Below are 12,369 nucleotides of genomic sequence, written 5' to 3'. Positions count from 1 at the left end.
ATGAGGTAGGCCAATTATATAAAATTTGGAAGAGTATAAAGTTTGTATTCATAATTAAAATATGTTATTCTGGAGAACAAAAAAAAAGTAGTGGTCTGTCTTCATTTGTAGAATTTCCTTTAAACTGATGGAAACTTACCTCACAGATGAGATTTGTGGGCCACTGTCAATACATACTCTACAAATTATGTACCCCACAGCTTTGAGCTGCCAGGCACTATAGCAGAGGGCTTCCTCAGACTCTTGAGCCAGTCTTGAAATTTTTAGCTTCCCATATACTAACTGTGTGATCTCAGGCAAGACAGCTTATTTATGCCACAACTGAGACCACAGTAAGGATAATAATGGTATCTACCTTGTGGATTATATGAGGACTGAATAAATTAACACACATCATGTTCTTAGAATAGCGGCTGGCACATGGTGAATAAACATTAGCTATTATTCTAATATGTGGTAAAGTGAGGAACTATGAAGTACTGCATGAAATTTTTGTATTTTTATTGAGTTTCATCAATTTTTTTTTTTTTTACTGAACCCGGTATGCTTTCTGGTCTGAACACACAAGGAAGCAAAGAAAGATGGCTCCTATACGTGAAAGTGACCCCTGCATATAGTGCCTGAAATAAGAGGAAGTTTGTCAGTGTGGGCAGACAGCACGAGTAGACCAATCTGACATTCTGCTTCTCTTTTAACCTCTTGACAATTAATGAAAGTTATCCGATGAAGATCCTTACATTAATTGCTTCTGATTAAGGTTTAAAACCTTGGTTTACTGTGGGATAAATTTAGGTTTTTGATAGTCATCCAAAATTTTTGTACCCTTTCAGTTTCATTGCGGAATAAAAAACAAATTTACCACAATGGATTATTACATTACATCTGGTATTTATTCCTCTCAAGAAGCTATCTGCTTCGGAAAAGGCAGGGGCGCCCTTCATTAATATATCTAGCTGCTGGTGTAATGACGTAAAATTCCTTGTTGACCCCTGCTATTCAGGGTTATTGTCTTGGAACACAGAATTTGATCATCTCTTTTCACTGCATAATTACAAATGTTAGGCTGTAAAAGTATTTTACTTTGTTCAATCCAGGTTCCAGACATTTTGCCTGCTCACCAGAAGTTCTTTTGATTAATAAGGCTACTGGTCACGAAAACTCAGCTTACTAAAATTAGAGGGGAAGAGATCCCGTTTTCTGGTTCTAACTAAAACATCCCACCGGATGCAGGTGTACTTGCAAATTAAAGTTTGCCTCATGAGTCCCGTCTCAAGTCATACAGACGGCCCAGGAGGGTGGAGCCCCTGCAACCTGCCTAGCGCGGCGTTTGCGTGTCTGGGGGTGTCGGGACACGCGCAGGACACACACAATCCAACTTTCCTAGTCTCGCTCTTACCTCAAGGCTGTCAACTTTTTCGCTCCCCACTGCGCGCACAACCCCCACCTCACGCTGCCACCCCCTCACGCCCCACCTTCAAAGTAGGAGACACCATTGTCATTGGACACTCCTTCTCTCACTCCTATTCCAGAACCAATCACTCGAGTTCTGGTGGGGAGCCCCTAAGCCAATGGAAATGCTCGTTGCGGCAGCTGCCGGGTCCTGAGCGCTGGGAGGCGGTGCCGGGGGCGGGGTGCGGCTGGGGCGAATTAGTTGCCATTCGAGTGAGGAGTGGGTAGAAGCGGCGGCGGCGGCGGCGGCGCGGACTCCGAGGAGCGCCAGCACCTCGAGGCTCTTTCTCTCTACCCTGGTCCCCAGAAGCAGGGGTCCCGGCCCTCCCTGCAGCTGACGGGTTCTCCCGTGCGTACAGCCCCGCGAGGGCTGAGGAGAAGGCTGCGAGTGGCCCTCGGGGCTGCGTAAACCGGGCGGTTGCCCTGTCAGCGCGATGCCTGGAGCAGTGGCTTCGGCGGCGGCTCCGGGCTCCTTGCGGCCCCGGCCGTGACCGCCACGCCGAGCCCAGCCGGGCGGTTGGGGCCGTTGGACGTTTGTTTTCGGAGCCTTCCCCTCCCCCTCGCCGAGGCGGCGGGGGTGTGCGTTGGGGAGGGGGAGCCCCGAGACTCCTCCCCTACAGCGATACCCCTGCCCCTCCCCCTTACACACTCGCACGCACTATCGCGCCGGCTCCCACACGCTCGCGCGCCTCCCGCCCCACGCCTCCGTGTCGGCCGGCGGCGTCCAGGGCCCGCAGAGCCACCATGTCCACTGCCTCCTCATCCTCCTCCAGTTCCTCTCAGACCCCTCATCCCCCGCCGCAGAGGATGAGGCGCAGCGCCGCGGGGTCCCCGCCCGCCGTCGCCGCAGCCGGGAGCGGGAACGGTGCGGGCGGCGGCGTGAGCTGCGCCCCGGCTGCGGGAGCCGGCCGGCTGCTGCAGCCCATCCGCGCTACGGTGCCCTACCAGCTCCTGCGGGGCAGCCAGCACAGTCCCACGCGCCCGCCCGCCGCCGCCGCTGCTGCCGCCTCGCTGGGCAGCCTTCCGGGGCCCGGCGCGGCCCGCGGCCCCAGCCCGTCCAGCCCGACGCCGCCGCCGGCCGCAGCCCCGGCCGAGCAGGCGCCGCGGGCCAAGGGCCGCCCGAGACGGTCCCCAGAGAGCCACCGGAGGAGCAGCTCACCTGAGAGACGGAGCCCCGGCTCGCCCGTGTGCAGAGGTAGCGAGCCCAACCCTCCCGTCCTCCCGGGCTGCGTCTCCCCGACGGTGCCCTCCGTGGAAACTTCAGCCTCTTCGGGCTTCTCTTTGCTAGTGCATTATCGAAGGTGTGAAAGTGGCTTTGGGAATCTCACCCCCCTGCGGTCGCTTGCGGGGCTTGGAGGAGCGAACTGAAAAGCAACTTTTATTTGACCCTCATGCCGCCCCTCAGATTTTCTCTTCCATCACTCGCCTGCTTCGAGAGGTTTTTCAGTTTAAGAGCTGGCTAGCTCATTCGTGTGTTTGCTGTTTGTAGCCGGGGAAAGAGGAGCTGGGCGAAACACTTAAACACGCACACAAACTCTTCAGCAGCGGATAAGGTGGTGGTTGTAATCTCTACAGTCTCTTTGTGCTTTCCTGCAAAGTTCCTAACGTGCCTATAACTACCGGGATAATTTTTTTATTTTTTAGAGGGATGGTGGCATTAGTTATGATGTAAGGATATCGGCTGGATGTAATGATATCTGCTAGAGGGGACAGTTTTGAATGTGCAATTGAAGTGTATACGGTTTTTTCCCTCAGTTCTCCCTCCCTCTCTCTCCCTCCCTCTCTCCCCTCCTCCACCCCCCTCTCCCTCTCTCTCTCCCTCTCTCTCCCCCTCCCCTTTATATATTCATGCATCAGAGCACTCCTGCACTGGAAACAGTTTATGCTCAACTGGAGATTTTCATGGTAAATTTCTGAAAACTTATTTGTGGAACGTGTTCGCTTTTTCCTTCCATTTTTAAGTACACTTAACAGTTCAGTTGAGCTATTGAAGGATCTCAAGTTTCTTTTTTGTTAGGTGTCAAAGGTAATGGTGAGCTGGTGGATGCTGTGGGTTACCCTTAGTGTTTTCTGTTTTGCTTTGGTTTTGTTTATGTCTAGGGACACAGTGCATGATCTAGTTGAGCCCTGGGGGAGAAAAGGAAGATTAGCCAAAACAGAGACTTAAAGCTCATAAGGGAGAGTGGAATAGCTAATATTATTAGATACCAGCCTAGAGCTACAGATGCTGCTGCTGCATTGTGGAGGGAACAGATCATGCTGGGTGGAAAAATCTCTGCTTGGAAGGGAAACACTGTCAAAGTCTGTACATTGTTTATGTGGTATGTGGAATTTTTTTTTTTTTTTTAATGGAGTTTTCTTGAAGGTGTTAGAGTTGGAGAAAGTGGTTGTCTGCGTTATGATACATTGCAGTCTTGGTGTTTTTGTTTTAATATTTCAGACCTGTAATTAGCATGTTGCTAACGCACTTGTTTTCTGACCACTTGATGTTGAACCAGTGTAGGATGTAGTGCAGTGGGATGAGTACATGAGCACCAAGAAATACATCCTGTAATCTGTATGCACTGGGAGGAATATGCTCCTCCACTCCTCCCCCAGGTCAAGCCAGCTGCTGCAGAAACTGACATCCTCCAGCAAATCCTGAATGAATGAATGAAAACAACGTGATCGCCCTAATAATGACCACAACTGAACACACATCTTTGGCTGTATTTTATAGAAAAGGCCACCATTTTCTAACAGATTAATGCCATATGCAACTCTTGCACATTTTCTAGAACTGTATGAAATGAGAAATAAGAGAATGAACAGAAAACAGTTACATAAATTTTTTAGTGATTTTGCTTCAACAGTGCACAAATTGAGTTTTGGGATTTTCTTGTAGGCACTAAGAGGCATAAAATAAGCATTGCAGATTGTGGGTCTTGTGGATGTGAGTAAGAGAAGTTTCAGCAATTGCTGCAACAACATAATGGTCATCTAGTACCCTTCTCCCCTTTTGTATATAAACACTAACATCTTACAACAGATAATAGTACAACTTGTTTTTCTGCATCCTTCAAAAGGCTTAATTGCTTAGGAATTACATGCTCCATCATCAAGCAGTTTTAATGAAATTTGTGATCTGGCTTAAACTATTCTCTTTGTTGTAGTATGGCACATCCGAGTTTAATGCGATTTTAATGCAATCATGATGAAAACACTTTTCTGAGTCTGGTTGTGCAGCAGACAGATTTGCAGTGTCAGAGAGCTTGTGCTGGGAATGCAAGGGCTTTCTTTGCTAGAGATGTTTTTCTACTGTTTTAAACACCAGGTGGTTTTGTCAGTTTTTTACATTGAAGTGATTTTTGAATGCGGGCTTCTGTACCCCCAGTTCTGTGATTATATTACTCCTATGTTACTTCTCCATGTCCCGCCTTTTACCCCCGCTACCCAAATTAAAACTGTCCTACTAATCTGTTTCCTTAGCCATTTAAAATCCATGATCTGAACAGTTGATTTAATTTTTAGAATGATTGTCTTCTCACTTTCTTTTGAATGCTGTAAGGTTCTGACTTGAGTGGATTTTAGCCTCCACTGGTCAAGGCTCCTGCCGCTGCCACTGCTGCTGCAGACACTGACATCACTATACTGCATGAATGAAAAACAACAACGTGCTCCATTTCTTCCTCTGCTCTCCACCTCCTCCTTTTTCTGCACACTTCAGTGTATGTGGGGGTGTGTGTGTGCACGCAAGAGGGTGTTAAAACTGCGTTTGAAACTACATTTTAAAACATTAAGTAGTTGATGGCTCAAGGGGTAGGTATATAGTATAAAGGCATATTGTTTATGAAAAACCGCAAGTGCTGTGGGCATTTGGACTAAAGGTGACATAACTGAGCATTCAGTATTTCATGCATTTCATCTGGAGTGATGATTATAGGAGAAAATAGGGAAGCTTAAAATTTTTTTATGATTCTTTTACCAAAAAATTATGAAACAACACAATTTCTAAATACATTATGTCATTATCTGCGTCTTAAGCATTCTTAATGTGAATATTTGTAGGGCTGAGGCTAGAGTAACAGAGAATTGATATCAGATTGTTTCACAAGGCTGAGGAAAAGCTGAATTCTATAAATAGGAATAGTCAATTTTAATATTATTATAATATTAATTTATACAACCCAGGAAAAAATGGTAATTTCCTTTATTTTTGTAGCATAGTTTTAAATAATTTAAATGGTTACCATAATAGAAATACATAAATTGCCAAACACCTTGCTGTATATATAGAGGACATGGAGTTTTACAAATTGAAACTGTTTTGTTTGTGCTCATGGATCATCCTCTTTTTGCTTGTTTTCTTTTTTTCTTTTGTATTTTTAAAACTTCAAGGTTTGTTATTTACATTCGTTTCTGTACTTTTGCCATTAGTAAAATGTCATCCTCCCTCTTGTTTGGTTCTGAAGGGTCTTGCAGTGGTGAATGACAGGCTGCTGAATGAATCCTCAGGCTCCCTGTGATGTGTTTGTAATAGATGTAAAATCATAAAGTATTATGCAAATAGTTATTTTTTTGTAATGGTAATACATAAAGTCTACCTTTGAGATAAATAGAGCAACTCAAATGAGAAAAAGCAGGATGTTAGTGTTAAGATTAATGATCTTTAAGCTAAAATCATTAGTAACAACCAAAGGAAAATATAATAAAGTTGCTTCTTTTTGAAACCTCACAGAGCAGAACCCATGGATTTAAACATAGAACAAATATAGTTTTACTGTCCAAGATAGTAAGTAGGAAATGCAAATCTTTGTGTGTGTGTGTGTGTGTGTGTTTTGTAAAGATAGAGCATTAGGATGAATTATAAGTTCTAAAAGATGTAATAACAGTCATATTTAGAGTACTCTGGATGGAGAATACAGCTTATTTTTAAGTGTACCAAATCTAATAAAAACATGGAAGAGCTTGTAATTTATATAACTCCTGTTATGAAAAATAGCATGTGTTGGTTCCTGATTTAACATATCAGGTTTATTTAGGCCTAATACGCTACCAGATTGCTAACTCTAGAGTGAAATTTAATTAGACTTTTTCATGAGCATCTTGAGAGCCACATTGTTTTATACATAAAGAAGTTATGATTCTATTCTAAGAGATAATACAAATATAATGTTAACCGCATGTAATATGTTTGCCTGTTAATTCATTTGCTTTCAGTTTTTATCTTTTCCTTAAATGTATCTTTTTAAGTCATTTTTATACTGTTCTCAGTGGAATACAAAACATTTTAATAACTTTTTCTCTTTTAAAAGAGATACTCAGATATTCTCTTTCTATAAAGTTTATTCTCAGGCTGATATTCTTGGAAATTAAGATCCTCCCTTTCCATTTTAAAATTAATTAATTTTCCTAGAGTGCTTATAGAAACTTGTTTCAAAGCTTTCTTCTACTAGAGTGAAAATACATTAACGTTTTAGCTTTTTCTAAATAAACAGGTTTCACATACTGACTTTTGGGAAAGGTTTTCATTCTCAGAAAACTATACTAGAGAGCAGCGGTGTTCATTATTTACAGAACTAATTTTTTCCATCAGTTATCTCATGGTGCCTAAAATTTCTAGATCAATGAGTGACTAGCAAAATAGATAAATGAATTTATAGTTATTTAATCAAAATCTGTCTTATATTCAAAGATTATATTCCTCTCAAATAACTGTTATTCTAACTGTATTGAATATTGAATACCTAGCATGTGTGAATCACCTTAATCAGTTTTTAACTTATGTAAAGTTCTGTGTGTATATATTGAACTGGAAATCATTTTATTAATTACAGTACTTTTTACTGAAGAACTGCATTGTACATTTCTGCAAGGACTTAATGCACATTAGCATTTGTACTTTGGGGAAATGTTGAAGGATAATGGCATCCTTGTGATTTTTATTTTACTTGTGATAAGTCAGACTACATGTGAATAAGAAAATAAAGGAGTAACTGGGCTCCACAGCAGTGAATAGAATGGAAATAAATGACAGTGTTCAACAAATGGCTAGTCGGAGAGGGTTTTCCTTAGTCTGAAATTTTAAAAAATTCTAGAAGTCTGTTTTATTAAAACATTCACAGGTAGTTAATAATCCGCTAAAGAGTATATTCTAATGACTTCGTTCTTCTTAATTTTAGTTTGGTCTTTTCTCCAGAACTTAACATTTCCAGACACCACCAAGATAGACTTTTTGGCAGCCCCTGTCCTAGTCTGTGTCTGACACTGTTTTTTGTCTTCAGTATATAATTTATTCTTTTATTAAGTGTCTGAGAAGCTAAATCACTGACAGTCTTTTTGTGCTACATACTGTTTAATTATTTTAACAAGAGGTTGAATTTATGTAACTTCTGGTCTCTGCCAAAAGTAAGTGGAGGAAAGAGAATACAAGTACTCATATATTGATATAGAAAGCCTAGGGGACTGATGGAAGAGCAGATACTACCTGTGTTTCCCGCTACTCTTCATCTGGACCCTTGAAAGTGACCATAAGTTGACTCATCATGTAGCTATTCTAGAAGAATTTTTGTGCTTATTCTGAAAAACAAATTATAATGGATTAGCAATAATTCTGAAAAGTCTAAGGATTTTACTTATATTATGAACAAATTGTGGAAAAGTATTTCACTGTAGCATGAACAAACATGGCAGATACCTTTAAGCAGTGTTGTTTATTCCAGGTGAATGTTACTGAGGCACATACCAAGAGGCAAGTTCATGAATACCTCAGTGACTTCACCTATACTATGCTGTGTCTCTAGTTGTAGGTAGGAAGGAAGAAAACATGTATTTGTGTGTTAACTATGTACTAAGCAACGTATACTTTGATTCAGCAAGGATTTAGGATGTGGATCTTCTCATTCCAGATCCAGTGTTCATTCCATAAAACTATCCTGTTGCTCCTAACTAAAAAAGACTTTGATGTTGATGATCAGCTGTGATTTCTGAGCTAAAAGAATGACAAAGGAATTGGTTTTCTTTTGTTTCCATGGCACTATTACGCTGTGCTGGGATATGATCTGACATTTTCAGAATGTCTAAAAATGTGAGACCTAGTTTGTTGAATGTAACTAAAATAAAATATAGATGGATTGGCCATTTTTCTCCATTTCTTTCTTGCATAAAGAGAGAGAGGCAGAGAGAATGTGTGTGTGTGTGTGAGAGAGAGAGAAATTCTTGTTCCTGAGAGCGACAGACAGAGAAATTCTTGATTCTGAAGATAGGAACATGATTGTATCTGGCCTTTCTTACATGTAATCAGAATCTGTACTGTCCTCGAATCACTTTATAGTGAATATAAGTGCTTTTCTCCCCTTTTCTCTCTTCATAAATGTTAAAAGTTAATTACATACGGTGCTAAACTGATGAAAGCTTCAGGATTCACTAAACAGAGACTGGTCTCAGGTGATTGTCCCAGCAACTGGCACTAGGTTGATTCAGCCCTCCCAAAAGACAGCAGGCTTCCAAGAGCCTGTAATTTGTGGGTTGAACTGTGTACATATATAACTTAATGAAGTTCACCATAGTACACCTTAATGATGGCTCACCAAAAATAATGATGATTTAAAGAAGCTAGTGGGCCAGGCGCAGTGTCTCATGCCTGTAATCCTAGCACTTTGGGAGGCTGTGGTGGGCAGATCACTTGAGGTCAGGAGTTCGAGACCAGCCTGGCCAACATGGTGAAACCCTGTCTCTACTAAAAATACAGAAATTAACTGGGCATGGTGGTGCGCCCCTATAATCCCAGCTACTTGGGAGGCTGAGACATGAACGTCGCTTGAACCTGGGAAGTGGAGGCTGCAGTGAGCCAAGATCACGCCGTTCCACTCCAGCTTGGGCAACAGGAGCGAAACTGTATCTCAAAAAAAAAGAAAAGAAATGAAACTAGTAACCCATGGTTGTGTGGCAAGGTCAGTGTCCAAAATTGTCTACCAGGTTATTAGAATTGTTAAGAAATCCTGCCGGGCATGGTGGTTCACACCTGTAATCCCAGCACTTTGGGAAGCTGAGGCAGGCAGATGGCTTGAGTTCAGGATTTCAAGACCAACCTGAGCAACATAACAAGACCTTGCCTCTACACTAAATACAAAAGTTAGCCTGGGCATGGTGGCACACTCCTGTAGTCCAGCTACTCAGGAGGCTGAGACAGGAGGATCACTTGAGCCCAGGAGGCAGAGGTTACAGTGAACTGAAATCACCTCACTGCACTCCAGCCTGGGTACTAGAATGGGGTGCTGTCTCAAAAAAAAAAAAAAAAGTTAAGAAATCCACCAACCATCTAGATGTGTTTCGTAATGAAAAGGCAAAAACTGCTACAACTTCCTGTCTAGTGTTACTGAAGATCAAATACTTATTAACTACTGACAGTAATAATTCCTTATTTATTCTGTATGGCCATAAAGAAAACTTTTGTGAATAGTTTCATGTAGCTAATTTTAACTTTTACATTACTAAAAAATTAACTTTCTGATGAAACATTTTCTAACATTATTACACACTTGATTGTTAAGCACAGTGAACAAGACAGAAAGGAACTAACTCCTTGTGGCTTGATGAGCTTCATTAATAACTATTATTGATAACTTATATACATAAAAATGATTACTATAGATGATAATGAGAATAAGACTGAATGAGTATTGACTGACTAGAGTTGCACTATAACTGATTCTATAAATTTGCTTTTGGGATTATTTGCTGTTTTTCTGATGAAGGTGGAGCAAAGCATGTTTGACTGGACTAGTCCTTGATGGTATAACCTGGCTGTTTTCTCTAGAACTAATTATCAAATGAAAGACCAGAGCAATTATTTGCCAAATGGTTCCATAGATATGTCTTAGACACATAAATGTATCCTGAGAAATACTAGGTTTGCAGTCAAGAAACTTGAGTTATCTTTTCAGTTTTGACATTTGACTTATGATAAGCCACTAACTCTGCATCTTATCTTCTGTGTCTTTAAAATGAAGGGAATAGGCTTTATAAGATTTTGGTTGGGTAGGGAAAAGATTCTGCTATTGAAAAGAAAAAGTTTATTAGGCTAGATGAGTCTTAAAGTTTTTATTTATTGAGCTTTTATGCCAACTACTAATCTTTGGTAGAATCCAATATAAGGTACTTTTATTAACCTCTTTTCACAGATGAGGAAATGAGGTCCTGGGAAGTTAAGTAATTTGCCCAAGATGAGGCAGCATGCACAAGGCTCTTGTAATGCTCTGAGTCCTGACTTCAAGATAGCTGAAAGTTGTTGTTGGAACCCAGTTAGTTATGGGGCAGGAAAGTATGCACAATGTATTATCCCACTGCTTATACAGTTAAGTCATAGAAAGGCTAAATAAATATAGCTTTGGGGCGGTGAAGGAAGAAGAGAAAGCTAAATGGGACTAGACCCTAGTGTGCATGGAACTTAAAATAGCTGCAAGTATCCCCAGTAAGTATGCCATCATTGGGCCTTCCCTTTGGTCCCTAAAGGACCTATCACTTTGTTTAGACAGAATTTAGCATTTGATTTTTAAAAACTTCCGTTCACTTGACATTTCAAAATCTGAGTAGAATAAGGTCTCCTTTTTGTATATTCATATTTGGCAGTGTAAACTTTTAAAAATCTGCCCATTTATAATGTAGTATATGGCTACCTTCAGCCCCATCATTACGATTCTCTACATTTATCATCCTTTGATATTTTAGCAATATTCAACGTAGTATCTTTTTATACAACACTGTCATGGCAAAGCAAGGCACACTACCTTAAAAAATTTTGTTTATATCTACTTGGCTGTTTCACTTCTTTACTTCTTTTAGGTTAGTTGATATAATATAGAAAAGAAATTTTAATCTCTATTTTCATAATTTCTTCCAGGGTGTGTTGGCATTTTTTTCAATGTCATTTGTGCTTTCTGTAAGTTCTGCATAGTAGTTAATGTGGAAATGATTTTCTTTTATAAGTAATATTAGAAATTGTATTTGTTGTTAGGAGATTAAAAGTATTATATAGAGTCTTTGTGATGGATAAAGTTTCTCATAACATTTCTTCTGTAATTATATTTACTTTTCTAGTTAAATATATCAGTTATACATTGAATTAGTGAAGTGTAATGCTGGTATCTTAGAAGATAATAAAAACAGGACTCAGTGGCTCAGGGTTACATCAAGTCTAGCCATATGGAAACTTTACTATTCCTCATACAAACTTGTGAAGTGATATTTCCATGAAGGTACAAAAATACCATAGTAAAATATAGATTGGATTATATATTAGCTCATTATAAACAAAATATATTTATAATATCTTTTGAAGTTCCGTAAGTGCAATTTTATTTCTTCTAAAGTATTCTTGGAGTTACTCTGACACTTTGCCCCTAAAAGAATCAATCAGCTGTCCTCTTTCTGCTTTAAGTCAGATCATTTAAGTATCTAGGACTTAACTAAACTGGTATTGGCAAACATTGCTAAATGCAGTTTCATTAGTATTGCAGAAGTGAGGATTTAGACTGTGCTTAGAAATTAGATTCTTGAAAAAAGCTACAGTGTTCTGCAATATTTTGATCATATAGCTTAAAAAGTATATGTTAAAGGTTTATTAATACTTTACATTCCAGAGTGACCTCTTCTTTAAAAAAAGAAAGAAATGCATTCAGGGAATTGCATTTGCTCACTTTTTATCTTTTTGGGTAACAAAAAGTGGGTCAAATTCTTAGCTGATTTTCCTTGTTCAGAAATATACTATTATCCTTGTTCAGAAATATACTATTCTCACTGAGCTTTCGATTTTATATATGAATTGTTTATTTCTAAGTTAGCTTGGGCTTTTTCTGGTGTTCTGTTTTGAAGTTGCCACTCTGTTTATTTGTGGCATTAGATGAAGCTTAAAATATTAATCTTTCTTTCATTAGATGAAGC

General features: G+C 40.2%; 2 protein-coding genes across 18 annotated transcripts in view; one reads left to right on the top strand and one right to left on the bottom strand.

Moving 5' to 3' along the window:
* The window catches only part of LOC102132884 (uncharacterized), an 82,542-nt gene extending 80,347 nt beyond the window's left edge, over positions 1-2,195 (bottom strand). Inside the window, exons 1-2 of the mRNA XM_074036526.1 lie at positions 2,109-2,195; positions 1,397-2,063 (exon numbers count right to left, since the gene is read on the bottom strand). Of these exons, the coding sequence (XP_073892627.1) occupies positions 1,536-2,063; positions 2,109-2,195 (615 nt within the window). The 3' untranslated portion in view covers positions 1,397-1,535. The remainder of the gene's footprint in view (positions 1-1,396; positions 2,064-2,108) is intronic.
* Positions 1,650-12,369, top strand: part of GLCCI1 (glucocorticoid induced 1) — a 131,165-nt gene continuing 120,445 nt past the window's right edge. For 15 of the 17 annotated variants that reach the window (XM_074035443.1, XM_045387600.2, XM_074035442.1 and 12 more), the window contains exon 1: positions 1,650-2,644. In XM_074035443.1, the coding sequence (XP_073891544.1) occupies positions 2,194-2,644 (451 nt within the window). In that variant the 5' untranslated portion in view covers positions 1,650-2,193. Of the gene's footprint in view, positions 3,003-12,369 lie in introns of all 17 variants that reach the window. The other 2 variants (XM_074035448.1, XM_074035447.1) reach the window with 2 other exon arrangements.

This window comes from Macaca fascicularis, chromosome 3 (assembly GCF_037993035.2).
Source record: "Macaca fascicularis isolate 582-1 chromosome 3, T2T-MFA8v1.1".
In the NCBI taxonomy this organism is placed as follows: Eukaryota; Metazoa; Chordata; class Mammalia; order Primates; family Cercopithecidae; genus Macaca; species Macaca fascicularis.
This window is presented reverse-complemented; position numbering and strand designations above follow the sequence as displayed.